Consider the following 18,270-nt stretch of genomic DNA (forward strand, 5'->3'; position numbering starts at 1 on the left):
CTCCTCTCTCTCTCTCCCTCTGTCTCTCCCTCTCTTCTCTAAAATGAATAATAATAAAAAAATAATTTAAAAAAAGACTCAATTATAGAGTTAACTTCCAATAACTTGCATATAAAATAATAGGAAGAAGGAAGAAAAATAAAAAGTTACCACATACAAATAAACACACATATCTATCAAGTAAACAGAAAATACGGAAAACTACTACAGTTCTCATTTCTATTTTTGTTCACAAGGCCACACTTGGAATCTGGCTTCCTCCCCCGTCTACCCAGCTCGCATTTCCTCTGTGCTCAGCCAGGACCTCAGCAGTTCAGGCTCTCACCTGGTGGGGTGACCCAGACCTTCATTCTTGAAGGATCTGAATCCTCGGTTGTCTCCCACATACACACACTTTTATTGGCTTCTGTAGTTTTCCACTAACCCTTACTTTGGGTCATGGAAGTTCTAAGAGGGGCCTGAGAAAATCCCCTGGTTTCTAGGCAGCCTTCCTTGCCTCTAGTGGGTACCAGCAACCCAGTTCTCCTTGGGAACTAGGATCAAGTACTCCAGCCAGTGGAGTAACTTTTTTGTCTGTCAGCTCAGTGGCGTAAGAAGTCCAGAAAAGCCAGGTGGATGAGTTATCTTCCAGCAGAACCACTGTAGTGTCCCCTTTGGGGATTACAACATTCAGTGTCCCTAGAGGGTTCAGAGATGTGGGATGGGGTGGGGAAGTGAGGACCAGAAGCCAGGGTCATGGGGAGGCCAAGTAAAGAGGCTCTGCAGCTGGCGGGTGTGGACCATTCTTTAGAGAATGCTGGGAGGGCAGAGGAACACAGGCGTAGACCGTGGGCCATCTCAGGGGAGGACAGGCTCAGACCCACGCTTTAGGCTGCCCCTGACAGCGGGCCCCATCAGGGTCCACATGGCTGATTCTTACATGGGCTTTCAGCCTGGCCACCCTGTGTCACTGACTCCAGGGCGTGGGAAGCCTGTCCGACTGCCACAGCACACCACAGGGCTTCTCCTGACTCACCACTCTCAGAAACACATGCTCCTTTATGGAAAGCTGTATTGGTTCATTTCAGCTTCTTACTAGTGTCTATTTTGAGTATAAACCTTTTATTCTCCCTCTTCGCTTTTGGGGCTGTGTCGTGGTAATGCTTAGTATGAGCCACCAACATGGCAGCAGGTTTGGTATGACCATATATATTCATGCTGTCTGTGCCCTGGCCTTGAGGGTGGTGGGAGAGCCACAGTCATCTTGCTGTAACTCCAGAGCCAGACAAATGGACTTTGAAGTGGGGATCAGGATGGCAGGATTGTTGACCTGTCACCAGTGGCTATTGGTGTTCAATGGGCAGCAGGTGGTTTGGGTGGGAGGGCTCGTTCTGAAAGTTAGATTGACGGTCTGATGACGTACATCTCACTTGTGCTGAGAGAATGAGCAATCGGGAAGTGACACTGGGACCTCTTCCTCCCCTTTCTCCAGCCCTGGTCTTGTGACCAAGAGAGGCTATGGCAGATAGACATCTCTGTCTAGGAGGCCCTGCTGCCTCCCCTCAGCTTTCTGCTGGCCCCCAGCTTACCAGGCCTGGAGCTTATTAGCATCCTGGCAGAACACTGGGGCCCAAGACACTCTTCTGCCTCTGTCACCCACTGGGCTCATTTGTACCTCCTCCCAAGCTCAGATAGGAAATTCAGCCTTGAGGCTGTTGTCTGAGAGCTGAGGTCACCTCAAGGGCACAGATAGATGATCTGGGGTCTGTGCTTAGTATCCTAACTCCCGACTGAGTGCTGCAAAGTGTGTAAAGACTCCAGAGTTAGACGGACCTGGATTTGTCATCCTGCTCTGGGGACTTTTGAGCTGGGCTACCTTGGAGAGGTAATAAACCTCTTTCTTTAAGTCCCAGTTTCTCCTATGAAATAACAATAGAACCTACTTTATAAACTTCATAGGATTGTTCTGAGAATAAATAGGTGGAATAGGACCATGCATGTCCTTTAGCACAATACCTGGCACTTGGTAGGTGCTCAGTAAGTAGTTGGATGAATAAATGAATGATTACCACCTTGGGCAGGGCACTGATTAGAAACTTGTGTGTCTAGCACCACCCCTGCTCCCCCCCCCCCCCCATTTCCCAGCAGACAGACCTCACTAGGAAAAGCAGACTACCTGGAAATTTTGTTTTCTGACCAATCCGTGCCCAAAGTTAATATGGCTGTGACAGTCACAGGCTAATTGTGAGATCACGACAGCATGGAAAAATGGGCTTCAGGGTGGGGCACACCTGGCTTTGTATCTGGCTGTACCGCTTACTAACTGGATGACCTTAGGCGGCTTTGTCAACCTTTCTATGTATCATTTTTCTCATCTGGAAACTGGGGATAAAAACAGTACCCACTTCAGAGGGTTGGGGTGAGATGTGAGGATGAACTAGATGTTGAAGTTGTAAAGCTCCATGCGCAAGACCTGGCGGTGGAAGGGGCGTGGCGAACACGGTGGAAGGGGCGTGGCGAGCACGTCTCCGGTGTAAGCTGTGTTGTGTGGCCCACAGCACTGCAGGGGTCTCAAGGACGGAGAGAAAGCTGTGGGCTGGATTAGCCAGGAACTACTAACTTAAAATTTATGAAGTATTTTTGGTGTGTTATAACGCCCTTGTAAGCATTTTTAATGCATTTTGTTTTAATTGTCACAACAGCCCTGTGAAGTGGCTACTGTTATTTTCCCCATTTTACAGCTGAGAAAACCGAAGCACAGTTTTGCCTCAGGTCACACAGATGATAAGTTATCATCGCACAGCAGCCAGGACTTGAACCTGCGAAGTGGGCCTCCCAGGGAGGACTTCAGGAGGTTGAGATTAGCATATGAGTCAGGACTGTCAGCCGCAAGGCACAGACACACTCACGTTATGAGAGGCTGACAGATGCCCTGCCTCCAGGTACAGCTAGATCCAGGGGCCCAGACAATGATTTGAGTGTTCCATCCCTCGGTCTTCATCCCTTTGTTCTGGGGCGAGCTTTCCCCGGCAGCCCGCAGCTCCTGACTCACATCCCACCTATTAGCATTTTTCCATTGCACCAAAACCTTCCCGGGAGGCCTCCGATTGGCCCTGCCTGGTCACGTGCCCGCTCTGTCTAAGGGGAGGAGTGGGATCGACACAAACAACCAACACCCTCCCCCTCCCCCAGGGAAGTTGGGGAAGGTAACTAGATAGGCTTAAATGAGCCAAGTCCACTGTGAGAAAAGTTGACTTCAGATGGAGGAAGAAGGACCTGCTACAGCAATTCAGCCCGTGGACTTGAACTGGAGTGGAAGGGGCTTTTAGGCTGATAACATCAGGACTGTTTTTGATGGAGCAAGGATTCAAGTTCGTGGGCAATTATGGTTTTGTTCCTGGAAGATCATTTTCTGCAGGCCCTTGCTGAGGACAGACTGTGGGGTGACAATCTGTTGCTGGCTGGAGTATGCTTGGAGGTGTGACTTGGGGTGGTCAGCTCAGGGGGTGCTGATGGGGTTAGGGTTGGTGAGGAAGGCGGGAATGGCACCAGGGACAGTGTAGTGGTGAGGGTGGGAGCTGACATGACAGGGGCTCCAGGAGATGGTTGAATTGTGGGCCTTTGGTCTGAGATGGGCTCATGAGTGAGCCAGGATGGTGGTTAGGGATGTAGGCAGCAATGGCAGGCGCAAGTGCAGTTTGGGAGGGATGTGAGGGAGGTACACCATGCTGTGCATGGGCTGGACTGGGTGGAAATGAAGTATTGCAAGAATTAAATATTTTGTGAGGGGGGTTGTGGAGGGACGTGGAGGGAGGTACAACTTTTATAGCTGGTGACGGAACTCTATGTGGGTGTGAGGAGCTCATAATGGTTCTTCTGTGGGATGTGATGGTTTCATAGAACGACAGAGGTGGTGGGGAGGATGGAGGCCTCGCCCAAACACTGGTTACAGTTGGTTGCAAGCCCTCATTCCCATCCCCATCCTCTCTTTTTAAAAGTTACTGTTTTAATTTCCTCTCAGTAGTACATGCACATAATTTAGAAGTCACATCGTACTAACACCTCTTCACCAAATGCAGTTCTTTCCTACTCCTACCTCGCCCTCTTCTCAGAGGCAAGCACTTTTAGCTCTTTCTTCTAGCAATTCTAGACTTCCATTTCTGAGAAATGTATGTATTTTTTGACTCTTCCATTTTAGACATTTTTCATTGACTTCCTATGTAGTAAGAATTTAGTTCTCTTACGTGGCCAACCTTTCTGCTCTCCAGCCATCCTCCCAAATTGTTCTGGTAGGCATACTATTAACAGTAATGTAGCAATGTTCTTTCAAAAATATTTTATGCATATATTAATGTCTAGGTATGTATGTAGTAGGCAGGAGAATAGCCTCCCAAAGACAGCCACATCCTAATCCTCTGAACCTGTGGATATACCTATTAACCTTACACAGCCAAAAGGACCTTGCAGGTGTGATTAAATTAAAGATCTTGAAATGGGAGATTATCCTGGATTAGTTGGGCGGTCCCAATGTAATTACAAGGGTCCTTCGAAGGAAAAGGCAGGGGCAGGAGAGTCAGAGAAAGAGATGTGAGGGGAGCAGGGTCAGAGTAATGCAGCAGGGGAAAGACTGGCTCTTGCTGGCTTTGAGGATGGAAGGCGGCCATGAGCCAAGGAATGTGAGCAGCCCCTAGAAACCAAAAAAGTCAAGGAAATGGATTTTCACCAGAGACCCCAGAAAAGATACAGCCCTGCCAACAGCTTGATTTTAGCCTGGCGATGAGAACTATTTTGTACTTCTGACTTCCAGAACTTCAAGAAAACAAATTTTTGATGTTTATAAGCCATAATTTTGTGCTAACTTGTAACAACAGCAAATAGGAAGTTAATGTACTATGTAGTATCACCCACATACATACATATGTACATACGTACGTACATACATACGTTTATATATATACATGTATTTGTTAAATCAACTAATACAACACCTGAGCCTGAATTAACTACAATAGTTAACTTTCTTTTTGTTTTCCTGGAAGTTAATAATTACCTTGTGTTTACATCTGCCTTATTTTCTTTGTACCTTTTGCTAATTTGTGCTACACCTCTTACTAGTAGTGTGGTTTTCCACAAGGGCGGTCATGTTGAGTATTATATGTTTCAATTCCATTTTTTATTATAGCTACACTTTTTTTTTATTATTTTTTTTCTGTATTTTTCTGAAGCCGGAAACGGGGAGAGACAGTCAGACAGACTCCTGCATGCGCCCGACCAGGATCCACCCAGCACACCCACCCGGGGGCGGGGGCGACGCTCTGCCCACCAGGGGGCGATGCTCTGCCCCTCCGGGGCGTTGCTCTGTTGCGACCAGAGCCACTCTAGCGCCTGGGGCAGAGGCCGAGGAGCCATCCCCAGCGCCCGGGCCATCTTTGCTCCAGTGGAGCCTTAGCTGCGGGAGGGGAAGAGAGAGACAGAGAGGAAGGAGAGGGGGAGAGGTGGAGAAGCAGATGGGCGCTTCTCCTGTGTGCCCTGGCCGGGAATCGAACCCGGGACTTCTGCACGCCAGGCCGATGCTCTACCACTGAGCCAACCGGCCAGGGCCACAGCTACACTTTATAATAAAAGTCAGTATGGTAGTCCACATGAGCAGTCATGTGGAATGTTGTATGTTAACATTCCATTTTTTATCTACTCTCTTGTTCTCTGCACGTGTGGCACATGTAGTTGCTGTTCTGTGTCTCCCTTAGCCTTCCCTTTGCTTCCTTCTGCTTGAAGTTCCTGTTCTCCAGACCTCATGTCTTCCTCTTGCTTGATTTACTCCCCCATTTGGAGCATATCATACAGGACAGATACCAGTCAATATGCAAATCCATTCAGTTTCTGAGTTCTGATAGCAGGGTACAGACGGTGAGTGACACCTGTGGTTTTGTCAGGTTAAAACAATTGAATGGGAGAGGGCACAGCGATGGACATGCCCGAGCCATGAGGCTGTACTGCTTAGATCTTCTATACTTACGTTTTCTATGGCTGCTTCTGGCCTCTTTTCACCGGATTCCCTTCCCTTGTCTCCAGCGTCTTAGAGGACATCTTCCCATGCTTCCTGAGAAAGGAGTGTCTGAAAATATCTTTATTCTACTCTCAAACTTAAATGATAATTAGGTTGGGGAAAGAGTTCTAATTAGAGAATTATTTTAAGAATTTCAAGGGTATTGGTCCTTTGTCTTCTTGTTTTTAATACACTGCTCACAAAAATTAGAGGATCAGGGAACGTGCAGATACTCCAGTACTTTCAGTCTTTTGTATAGTGCATTTTCACCAACAACAGTTGGTTTTGCATCTTATTTGCATAATCAAAAACTTTCTTTGACTTGTCGTTTGCTTTTCTGATGCCCTTGTTTAAAAAAAAATCAAATGTTTCTTTTTTTAATTGCTTCATATTCATTTTGAAATATCCTCTAATTTTTGTCAGCAGTATATTAGTGTTGAACAATCCGAAACCATTCTGATTCCTGAACCTTTATACTGTATGTCACTTTTTTCTCCCTTTCTAGAAACGTGTAGACTTTTCCCTGTGTCCCAGTGTTCTGAAATTTCACAGTGATGTGCCTTGCTGTGGGTCTGTTTTCATCCGCTGTGCGGGACTTTCAGCGAGCCTCTTCAATCAGGCAACTCCTGTCTTTCCAATCTGGGAAATTCTCTCAAGTTATTTCATTGGTAATTTTATCCCCTTTTTTTCCCTTTGTATCTCCTATTTTTCAGATGTGAAAACTTCTGGACCAATTTTCTTTTTTTTTTTTTTTTTTTTTGGACCAACTTTCTTTTCCAGCCTCTCCTATTTTCTGTTTTTCTTTTTACTATACCCCTTCTGTTGAGTTTTATATTTCTACTAGCACAATATTTATTTCTAGGAATTATTTTATGTTCTCTTTTAATAGCATTGCATTCTTTTTTCATGCATGTTTTATCGTCTCTGTGCCTAAACTGTTTCCTCCAGGTTGTATTTGGTTTTGTTTCAGTTTTGGTTTATTTGTTCTGGATCTGTCTTCCAAGTTAGATGCTTCCCTTAGATGCCTGTCTGGTGGTCCTTGGTTGTCCTCTCAAGGTTAAAACAGGAATCTAAAAAGCTGATTGGAAGGTCTGAGCATAATGTGGGGCTTGTTGGCTTACAGATCCACTGGTTGACTCAACAAGCCAATCGGACACCCATTTGGGTTCTGGGGTCAGTATCCTTAGACCTTTCCTCTTGGATTGAAAAGAAGATAAGGGTTTGGCTGCCAGTGTTCTAGGAGCCCAGTGAGAGAGAAGCCAGTAGGATACAACATCACGTTTATTCTTTTTTTTTTTCACTTTTCCGAAGCTGGAAACGGGGAGGCAGTCAGACAGACTCCCTCCCGCATGTGCCCAACCGGGATCCACCCGGCATGCCCACCAGGGGGCGATGCTTTGCCCCTCTGGGGCGTCGCTCTGTTGCGTCCAGAGCCATTCTAGCGCCTGAGGCAGAGGCCACAGAGCCATCCCCAGCGCCCCGGCCATCTTTGCTCCAATGGAGCCTCGCTGCAGGAGGGGAAGAGAGAGACAGAGAGGAAGGAGAGGGGGAGGGGTGGAGAAGCAAATGGGCGCCTCTCCTGTGTGCCCTGGCCGGGAATCGAACCCAGGACTCCTGGACGCCAGGCCGACGCTCTACCACTGAGCCAACCGGCCAGGGCCACATCACGTTTATAATAACCTTCATCTCCTTGGTTTTGGTATATTACCTTTGTTCTCAACTGGCTAGTCTACTCTGTGCAAAGACCCTCTGTTATGTGCTCTCTGGGGAATAACCCATCGGACTCCTGGGGGAAATGGACCTAGGACTGTGTTTTTCAACCTCCAGTCTGTGGACAAGTCCGCCAGGAATTTTGTGCTGGTCCGCTTAATCACCCTGATGTTGTATGAAGATTATAGACCCAATGATCTTAGTTGAATTCGCTAATGCTCAGGGTGATTTCTGCCTTAGTGGTCCCTGAAATAACTCTCCTATTTCCACCAGTCCCCAAGTGTAAAAAGGTTGAAAACCACTTATTTAGGGGGTTTACTTCTTTTATTCCATCCCCTGGATTTTCACACACATTTCTTTTTTACTGATTGTCCTGGAGGCACTTGGTGCTATCATGTCAAGTGTCTTTTTTTTTTTTTAATATTTTATTTATTAATTTTAGAGAGAGAGACAGCTCCAGCTCGTAGTTGCTTTTCACATATACCTTTACTGGGCAAGCTCAGGGCTTGAACTGCTGATCTCAGCATTGCAGGTCAGTGCTCTATCCACTGCACCACCACAGGTCAGGCCATGTCAAGTGTCTTTTAAGGACTTGTGTGGTATATCTGTTTTTGTGTGCTCTCTGAAATTTGGTCATCACAGATCTGCTTCCCAGACTCCAAAATTTTGTTGGTGGTGTCTCCTCTTTTTTCACCCCAATCTGTGACTTCACATTGCACTTTAAAAATCTTTCCAGAAGGCTCTGGACGGTTGGCTCAGTGGTAGAGCGTCAGCCTGGCGTGCAGGAGTCCCAGGTTCGATTCCCGGCCAGGGCACACAGAAGAAGCGCCCATCTGCTTCTCCACCCCTCCCCCTCTCCTTCCTCTCTGTCTCTCTCTTCCCCTCCCACAGCCAAGGCTCCATTGGAGCAGAGTTGGTCCTGGCACTGGGGATGGCTCCATGGCCTCTGCCTCAGGCGCTAGAGTGGCTCTGGTCACAACAGAGCAACGCCCCGGATGGGCAGAGCATCGCCCCCTGGTGGGCGTGCCGGGTGGATCCTGGTCGGGCGAATGTGGGAGTCTGTCTGACTGCCTCCCTGTTTCCAGCTTCAGAAAAATACAAAAAAAAAAAATTTTTTTAAACTGTTGTTATAAACATCATTCATGGCCACTGTGGATATTAGAAGTATAAGGAAGGATAAAAGCTGCCTTCCATGCTCCCCAAACTTTTTACACAGGGGCCCTGTTCACTGTCCCTCAGACCATTGGAGGGCTGGACTATAAAAAAAACTATGAACAAATCCCTATGCACACTGCACATATTTTATTTTATTTTTTAATTTTTTATTTGTTTTACAGAGATAGAGTCAGAGAGAGGGATAGATAGGGTCAGACAGACAGGAACGGAGAGAGATGAGAAGCATCAATCATCAGTTTTTCATTGCGACACCTTAGTTGTTCATTGATTGCTTTCTCATATGTGCCTTGACCGTGGGCCTTCAGCAGACCGAGTGACCTGTTGCTTGAGCCAGTGACCTTGGGTCCATGCTGGTGAGCTTTTGCTCAAACCAGATGAGCCTGCGCTCAAACTGGCAACCTCGGGGTCTCAAACCTGGTTCTTTCCGCATCCCAGTCCAACGCTCTATCCACTGCACCACCTCCTGGTCAGGCAACACATATCTTATTTTAAAGTAAAAAACAAAACAAAATGGGATCAAATACAATATTTAAAATAAAGAACAAGTAAACTTAAATCAACAAACTGACCAATATTTCAATGGGAACTATGCTCCTCTCATTGACCACCAATGAAAGAGGTGCCCCTTCCGGAAGTGCAGCAGGGGCCGGATAAATGGCCTCCATGCGGCCCGCGGGCTATAGTTTGGGGACCCCTGCTCTAGGGTCTTGGTAAGAATTTTTCTTTGGTGGCACTTTCTGAGGTGTAGCTTTGGCGTGGGCGTGGAGGAAGCCTGAGTGACAGGAGTGGCAGGCTCACACTTGGCAAAGAACTGTCATGGTGGACACATGCTGCTGGGTTGGGACTGTGGGATCAGGAGCAGGTCACTCCCCTTGGCAGGGATACTCAAGAGAAAAAAGGAAGCTTCTAAGGCCAGGCAGGAAGCACTGTGTCTAGGCCTGGACCTGGGCCACCACAGCGGGCCCCCCGGGGTTGTGCAGAGCGTGGCCTTCCCGGCCATATGCTGGATGGTATTAGATGATACTGGATAATGATGTGGGGCAGGTGAGTTCCACTGGGGAACACAGAGGAACCTAAAGATCGGCCATGTCAGCTGCGTTTGCTGTGAGGACGGTGTGTGCAGCTCAGACGTGAGGGGGTGTCGGGAGGAAGGGGAGGAGGAAAGAGCATTTCCTTCCCTTTCCGGGGTGTCTGCCTTCATCGGGTCAGCGCCTTGCGTGTGATTCTGCTTTTCCCTCCTGCTTCCTTCCTCCTCTCGCTGTGGCCAGAGGTTCACCGAAAGTGTTTTCTCACAGAAGCCCTTGGATGTTTCTAGGCCTCAGGGCAGAATTATTTGCCTCTTACTTTGTGCCTGGGTCTCCTTGGATTCCATTCTGGGGTTCTTGGGGCCATTTTGCCCACGGGGCCTCCGGCAGCTTGGCAGGGCTGAGGGAGAAGGCATCCTGTGGGTCATCCAGGCCGGCTCTTCAATTTTATGGATGAGGAAACAGGGCCAGAGAAACCCGAGTCAGGACTAGAACCCTCGTCTGCTGACTCCAGGTTCAATGTTCTTTCTCACCCGGCTCTGCCTCTCTTAGCTTCCACATCCTTTTGAAGGTTTTGATGTGGGGGTGATTGGGGATGTTTGTGCTAACAAACAGAGCGGGTTTGAGGGTTTGAGGGGACGTGCTGGCTTATGATGGATGGAAGCCTCGTGGAGTTCTGGGTTGGACCTGTTCTCCGGTGGGCTTTCCGGAGTTGTTCCTATGCGGTGGTGTAAGTTGGGGGATAGAGCTTCAGAGAAACCCCCTCAGAGTAGCATCAAAGGTCTAGATTCAAGCCTGTGCTTTGACACCGAACATGGACAAGTCCTAAGCTTTTCAACCCTACATTCAACTGCAAACAAGGAGGAATGCCTGTCACGTGCTTAGCACAGTGTTGGACACGTGGAGCTACTCTCACTGTCGCCATCTACTCCCTCTTGTATTGGAGCAGCAGACATTCACTGTGCTAAGCTTAGACATGTGCGTTACACTTCTGATTCCCTTAGGGTTCACCTGTGGGGCATGGAGCACCTGTGGCCTGAGTTTTCACTTATAGGGCCCCTCCTGTCCTAGTCCTCAGGAGGCTCCCCCCAGCTTCCTCCTCGACACCCTGGGCAAAGCCAGAACTGGGGTGCCCACCTCCCAGCCCAGTGCCCTTCCCCGGGGAAGGGACTGTGTCCCTGGAAGACCCAAGCCTGTGCTTCCTCCGCTTCCTGGTTTTCCAGGGAGCCTGGCTGGAGGGGGATGGGAAGAGAAGCCCTGGAGGGAGGGGAGCCAGGGAAACAGAACAGGAACTGAAAGGGGAAGGGTGTGGGTGGGCCCAGATCCAGCCTGCCTCCCACTTTCCTTCTCCTGCCAATCCCCTCCCTGGCCCTGGCTGGCGCTCTGGAGGCAGGGGTTTGGCCCACATCTCCTTGGGGTGGGTGGGGAGCAGGAGAGCTCTGTCTCCAGAAGAGGGTTGAAGCCCCAGCAGCACCCAACCCCCAGCTGAGGCCTGCGGCTTTGTTATTTCACTGGCTTGAGGCCCATACCTGAGACAGGGAGGGTGAAAATCCCCTAAAATTCAGCTGTGTGGATTCAGAGGCCCCCTTTACGCCCAACAGTTTCCCAAGGCGAATGAGGTGGTGGAGAGAGGGACCTCGCACCCCACCACTGTGTGGCCTTGGCCTCTCCCCACCAGGGTGCCCAGCACTACAGACCTAGGCATTGAAACTGTTCACAACCCAAGTTCAACCTTAGCTTCCTCTGGGCCCAAGTGCTGGTCCTAATGAGGTGACATTCATTTCACTACATCCTGTGACTGCCGCTCACTTCCTCCACGTGGGGTGGGAGTTGTGTGGGGGTGGCGTGAGCGGGGCACAGATTAGAAGGAAAATGTAGCTGGGCCGGGGACCTCTGGGATTTCCCAGGGGGTGGCTGGGGTGGGAGGGGTGTGGGAAGCTCTCAAAGGAATGAACAGACGTGAATGAAGAGGAGGAAAGAGGCAGGAGGCAGCTGTAAGCACCAGAAGTGGCTCCCACTGTGCCAGAGCAGCGTGGTCGCCCGGGAGCCTGCTGCCGCCTCAGAGGCAGGTGGCCCTGAAGGAAGCCGGGCAGTGCTGTGCCTCCGTTTCCCCCACCCTCTGGAGGGCTGGGCTGGCCGGAGCTGCCGGTGAGCTGGGAAGTGGTGTCAGAGGAACAGGCCTCGAAGGCCAGCAGGGCCCGGGGCCGAGGGCCTGGCCTTGTGGACAGGTGGGGGTCAGGCAGGGCCTGGGTTGGGGGTGCCCTGCCCTGCTGACCCCTCTTCTCTCCCCCAACAGGTGGAGTCATCGGAAGCCCACACCCACAGGCAGACTGAGGCAGAGTTTCACTGGACTTTTCCACTCAGCACCCGGATCTATGTCTAAGTCTTAACTCGCGCTTGCAAAGACTACGATAATTCCTCCCCCAAAGCCAAGCCGCCCCCCAGCCCTGCGCAGCCCCAGCCTGCCTCCCACTGCCCAGCTGCCCGCAATGCCCTCCAGTGGCCCCGGGGACACCAGCAGCTCCACTCTGGAGCGGGAGGAGGACCGCAAGGTGAGGAGCTGGCTCTGTTGGGGACCTTCTAGCCAGATCCCAGGTGGGGGGAGAGCATGTCCCCAAGTCAGGACAGTTCAGATGTGCTGAGCGCTGGACCATGCCACTCGGCCTTCACACCGGGCTTAGAGAGGACCGGTAGCCCTGTTTTGGCGATGAGGAAGCAGGCTCGAAGAGGTCAGATCCTGGTGGTCGAGTGGGAATCTGAGCAGGTAGTCAGGCTATGGGCCCCAGGCTCCCCTCTACCCTCTGTGGTGTTTGAGCAGAGGTCCAGACCCTAGGTCTGTGCAGATGTTAGGTCTGCCTTGCAGAGTCCCCAGATCTGGGTCCCTTTTGGGATTGCCCTTTTACTAGCTGTTTACTCAGGTGAGTCACTTTACCTGTTTTAGCTGCCTCTGTTTCCCCGGGTGTTCACTACCTTCTGGAAGGCCAAACACAAGTTCAAGGAGGCTGGTAGAGGTGAAGCCGCGTGAGCACTTCCCCTCCTGCAGACAGTCAGGCACAGAGCAGCGGCATGCTGTGTGCTCAGGGTGACATCAGTTATCATGGAGATGTTGACTTCCTATCCCCTACCCCCCCCCCCCCACGCTCAGAGCAAGTGTCACCTTTGCCCATGGAGCTAGTGACTTCCTTGTTTTCAGAACTCCATGAAGGGTTACCTCTTTCCTCTTCGGCCAACTCTAGGATAGGCCTAAATCAGATAGAGGGGCTAACAGCAAACTGGTGGGAGTCCCTGCAGGGTCCTGGCAGGCTGCCTGCAGACCTCATTGATCTGTGTCCACTCACAGAAAAAGACCTCCCATCAGTGAATAGTAAACCCTGCCCCCATCCTTCTGGGGAAGCTGTGCCAGCCACAGGCCTTCCTGGGATGTCCTATCTGTCATGCCCTGGTCCTCACAGTTCCCTCTGCCTGCTCTTCTTTCCCTGAGCAGGGTTGAGGGGTAGTGGCTCTTGGTGGTATCAGGGAGCAGCAGGGTGTGTTCATGGGGCACAGTTTGTTTCTCTGGAGTCAGGGTGGATACCTGGTACCAGGTGTGGGGCCCCAGCACTCTGGAGCGTCAGCTCCGTCCGGGACAGCTTTGAGACCTGCTCCCTGCTCATCTTCTTCCTGGGCTTGTTCATTTTTAGAACCTATTTCTGTTTTCCGGGTGGTTTTCATCTATTTGGTTCTTTAGGGACAACCCTTGTAACAAGTGGGGCAAGGACAGATGGCCCTAGTTTGCAGATGTGGAAGCTGAGCTGATCTACTTAGTGGTGGGTCCAGATGGGAGCTGGTCCCCTGCAGAGCTCCGTCTGTGTGGGTCCTGGTATGGATGGACACATACACACAAGCACGAAGCCCAGATGCCTTCCTTTTTGACCTGGAAACCTACAGAGTGCCGCGGAGGTGCATATACCCGCCAAGCCGGAGAGGGAATGCGTGGTGCGGCCCACCAAGCAGGGCTCCTGGGCTATAGGTCATTGCCACCTTTTTGACCCCACAGAAAAAGAACAGGTAGTCCAGGTTATCCCACGGTCTGCTGGGCTCCTCCTGGCCAGGACTCAGGCAGCAGCAGACCCAGACCTGCCGCCGTGGAGTTGGGGCCATCTGGCCACCTGTGCTCTCGAGTGGCAGCTGTGGCATGGATAATTCCCTGTCCTCCTTGAGCCTGGCTTTGCTCTTCTGTTGGATTAGGTGACCCTGACCCTCTTCCCCTGGTTCGATGTCCTGACTGGTGTGGAGACAACTTTTGTGTTCATGTACAGGGGGTCCTCAGGTTATGACAGTCTTGACATATAAAATTTCGAGTTTACAACGCTCACTCCTATAAAACAAAACAATTGAGATGTGTTTCGGTTTACACCATTAGCATACTTTTTATTACACTCATTTTTTGACATTTTTTTCTGTTACTACAGTACAGTGCACAGTACAGTACATTTATGTCCTTTTCCTTTTTCTGTGGCTTAGTTGTGTTTTTATATTCTAGATGATCATTTTACAACTGTGTTAGGATAGATAAGTGACTTAGGCTAGGGTGTGTTTCTACTTACAGCAAAATTCGCGTTACATCACTGTCGTAGGAATGGAACTGTGTCGTAACCCAAGGACCTCCTGTACTTGCAATTGGTGGTCAGCTGTTGCCCACAGGTGGGAAAGGGTGGGACAGCCGGGTCAAACTCCTCCTGGTACTGGACTGTGCTGCCTTGGGCAGCAGAGCCTCTGGCCCCTCCCATGGAGAGCAGCAGATGAGGTGCTCTGTTCTGACAGTTGCGAGTAGAGAAAGAACACTGGATGAAGAGTCAGAAGTCCCAGGTCCCAGCCCTGAATTTGCCACTTACTAGAAATGTGACTGCAGGCCATCTGGGCTTGCTTTGGCTCACCTGTGGAGTGGGGGTGGTAACTCTAGCTGTGCCTGTTCTACAGGGTGGCTGTGAAAGTCAGATGAGGTCATGGGCTTGGAAGTGCCCTGCAGACAGCAGAGTCTGGTCCAATTATGAGGGATTACGATTGCTATTATTATCTACCCATAGTAACTGCCCTGGCTCCAGTGGCAACAAACACATAACCAGCCCCAGATCCTGGTGCAGACAACGCAAGCCGGTAGATGGGGACTAGGGCACGCCCACAGCACATGTGCTGGCTCACCTGGCACACCTCCCTGGCACCTCTGGGCTGGTTCCCGAAGCTCCAAGGAGTCGCCTGGGGAGGGTGGGGAGGGACACAGACAACTGCCCACAGCAGCCTGTGGAAGCCAGGCCTGGGGCAGGGGTGCATTGTTGCTGCAGAGGGGGAGGATGGGCTTGGGCTGGAGCCCAAGGAACCTGGCAGAGTTGCCAGGGGTACCTGGCACAAAGCAGCTACTTGGGAGCCAGAGAGAAGGGGTGTGGCCACCTGCCCCACTTGCCCTTCCACTAGCCCTCCAGGCCACGCCTCCATGCACCTTTCACTCCTCTGCTTCCTGGAGCTGCCAGGACTTTGTTTATACTGTTTTCTCTGGCTGCTGTGCCCTTTGCCTAATTTTCTCTCCTTTTCTCTGATCAAAGCCCTTGCTCCAGTGGTAGAGCATTGGCCTGGTGTGTGGATGTCCTGGGTTCGATTCCTGGCCAGGGCACACAAGAGAAGCACCCATCTGCTTCTCCACCCCTCCCCCTCTCCTTCCTCTCTATCCCTCTCTTCCCCTCCTGCAGTCAAGGCTCCATTGGAGCAAAGCTGGCCCTGGGCGCTGAGGATGGCTCTGTGGCCTCCGCCTTAGGCACTAGAATGGCTTTGGTTGCAACAAAGCAACAACCCAGATGGGCAGAGCATCTCCCCCTGGTGGGCATGCCAGGTAGATCCCAGTCAGGCGCACGTGGGAGTCTGTTTCTCTGCCTCCCTGCTTCTCACTTCAGAAAAATACAAAAAAAAAAAAAAAAAAGCCCTTGCTCAATTGGCCTTGAATTGCAGTTTGTTGTGGACCAGTGGTTCTCAGAATGTGATTCCTAATCATTCACCCGTAGATGGATACAGGTAGTTTCTTGTATATAATGCCGCCATGAACATAGGGGTGCATGAGGGTATAATGCAAAGTGAAATAAGCCAGAAAGGGAAAGACAGAACCATATGATGTCACTTACAGGTATATGTGGAATCATAAAAAAGAAAGAAAAAGAACAAACAAAACAAAATCAGAAAACAGATCGGTGGTTACCAGAGGGTGAAGAGGTTGGGGGAAGGAGGCCAGTTGTGTGGTGATGTGTAGTAACTAGACTTTTGGGGATGATCACTTTGTAATGCATATAGGTGTTGAATTATAATATTGTACACTTGAAGCTTATATAATCATTTTCAAAATGTGATCCCTAAACCAGCAATACCAGCAGCACCCTGGAAAGGTTAGAAATGCAGAACCCCGGGCCCCAGCCCAGGCCTGCTGAATCAGAGGCTCTGGAGTTTGAGAAGTACTGATGTGGATAACCCCCAGCCCTACTGCTGCCCCAGGAGGGCAGGGCCGCAGGGCCTGAGGAGCACAGAGGGGGTGCTCAGGAGATATTTGCAGATAGCGTAGAAAAGACAGTGAGAGTGAGTGGGACTCCTTGACAGGAGAGCAGTCCCAGAACCCAGGGTCAGGCAGGCGGTGGGCAGAGCTGCAGGTGGGGACCTGAGGTGGCCCGCTGTGGCTGGCTGTGGACAGAGAGGTCTATGGATGTGGTAACCCCCATCACCTGCCCAGCAGCCCTTTACCCTGCTGTCCCCCAGCCACATGGGGGGTTTCTTGGGAAAGCTGGGAGGAGGCAAGCTCTGGGGGTCTGATCTCCTGTGCTCTAGCCAGGGCGAGTCAGCTGGATAAATGAGGACCACGGCAGAGGAAGGAGGAGCTGCCTTTAGGGGATGGGCAAAGGTGAGCCGCAAGGAGACCAGTGTCTTGGTTCTGGCTTAGAGGGAATGATGGCTGTAGGGTGCAGGCCCTGTGTGGAGGGGGAGACGGAGGCATAGGAAACAGGAAAGGGAACAAGAGCATTCCAAGCCTTGGGGCTGGAGGGACCTCCTCAGATACCCAGTTATTGAATCAGTGACTGGCCAGGAGTCCAGGCCCCTGGCTGGGCCTTAATCTTGCTGCTTCCCAATTTCTTTTGGCCTCAGAAACGTATCAACTAAGATGCATTCAGTGTTGATTTTCTGCCAGGTGCTCTTTTAAGCTCTGTACTTGCATTCCTGTTTCATTCTTACAATTGCTCTATGAAGTTGGCTCTATTATTTTCATCATTTAATCTTATTAAAGGCTAAACTGATGCTCAGAGAGGTTAGGTTACTTGCCCAAGGTCACACAGCTAGTAAATGGTGGTGCTGCGATGGGAACCCAGGCAGTCTGTGCTGTTGGCGTCTGTGCTCTTCAGGCTCCCTTCTTCGTGAAGGGGGATAGAGTAGATGGTGCCTCCTGCCTCCAGGCTGCGATGCTTCACAGCCCCGCCCACATTTCTTCTGCTGCGGTTCAGGTAGGTTCACTTAGACTGAAAGTCAGAGTGGTCAGAGAATGCTTTTCTCTGTGTAACAGTGCTCTTGCCCTGCGGTGGATGTAGGGTTATTTTATCCCCAGCAGCAACTCACATACACAGGCTAGTATGTGTGACTGTGGGATCATGTGTATGTGTGCGTGCGCGTGCACACACACACACACACCAGATGCATATTCTTTGATTAAGATACTACTGAAAAAAAAAGATAGTACTGAGCACATATTGCTTCTTACTAGTCTTCCCTCCCTCCCGCTCTCCCTCCCTCCCTCCCTCCCTCCCTCCCTCCCTCCCTCCCTCCCTCCCTCCCTCCCTCCCTCCCTTCATCTCTTTCTGCATACATTGCTTCTCCTCCTTGCACTCTCCCTCTCTTTCTTCAGACTGAAGTACCTTTCTAGGTACCTAGTACATAGTAGGACTCACAAATCTGTTGTACACACTGAATTAACCTTCCTGGAGGAACAAGAGAAGGAATAAGGATAGGAGAATGCTTGCCTGCTGGGTGGCAGAAACTGCAGCAGTGAGGGGGCGTACCTATCTGTGCTGAGGGGCACAGCAAGTGTGCAGGTGTGTGTTTGTGCATGTGCACGTGTGCACTCCTGCAGGGCCAGTGCTATGGGCAGGGCGCTTCCCTCCTCACCTAAGTCCAACCCAAAGGCCTGGCTTGTACTGATTTCCCTGGGCACTGACTGCTTCCTGTGCCCTGGTATGCAGGCTCGGGGCATCTTTGGGTGGGGTTTCCCCTAGCTCTACTCTCCGTTGTTCCTGCCAGCCCCTGGGCATGCTCTGTATCTATCATACTCAGATG

The 18,270-nt window shown here is 50.7% G+C and overlaps 1 protein-coding gene across 10 annotated transcripts in view; it reads left to right on the forward strand.

Annotated features, from left to right (window-relative positions):
• DNMT3A (DNA methyltransferase 3 alpha) overlaps positions 1 to 18,270 on the forward strand; it is a 136,738-nt gene that overhangs the window by 40,777 nt on the left and 77,691 nt on the right. For 8 of the 10 annotated variants that reach the window (XM_066378714.1, XM_066378724.1, XM_066378718.1 and 5 more), the window contains exon 2: positions 12,233 to 12,488. In XM_066378714.1, coding sequence (XP_066234811.1) covers positions 12,426 to 12,488 — 63 coding nt within the window. In that variant the 5' untranslated portion in view covers positions 12,233 to 12,425. Of the gene's footprint in view, positions 1 to 3,235; positions 3,458 to 11,934; positions 12,085 to 12,232; positions 12,489 to 18,270 lie in introns of those variants that run through there. The other 2 variants (XM_066378720.1, XM_066378722.1) reach the window with 2 other exon arrangements.

The sequence above is a fragment of the Saccopteryx leptura genome, chromosome 3 (assembly GCF_036850995.1).
Source record: "Saccopteryx leptura isolate mSacLep1 chromosome 3, mSacLep1_pri_phased_curated, whole genome shotgun sequence".
NCBI classification, from domain to species: Eukaryota; Metazoa; Chordata; class Mammalia; order Chiroptera; family Emballonuridae; genus Saccopteryx; species Saccopteryx leptura.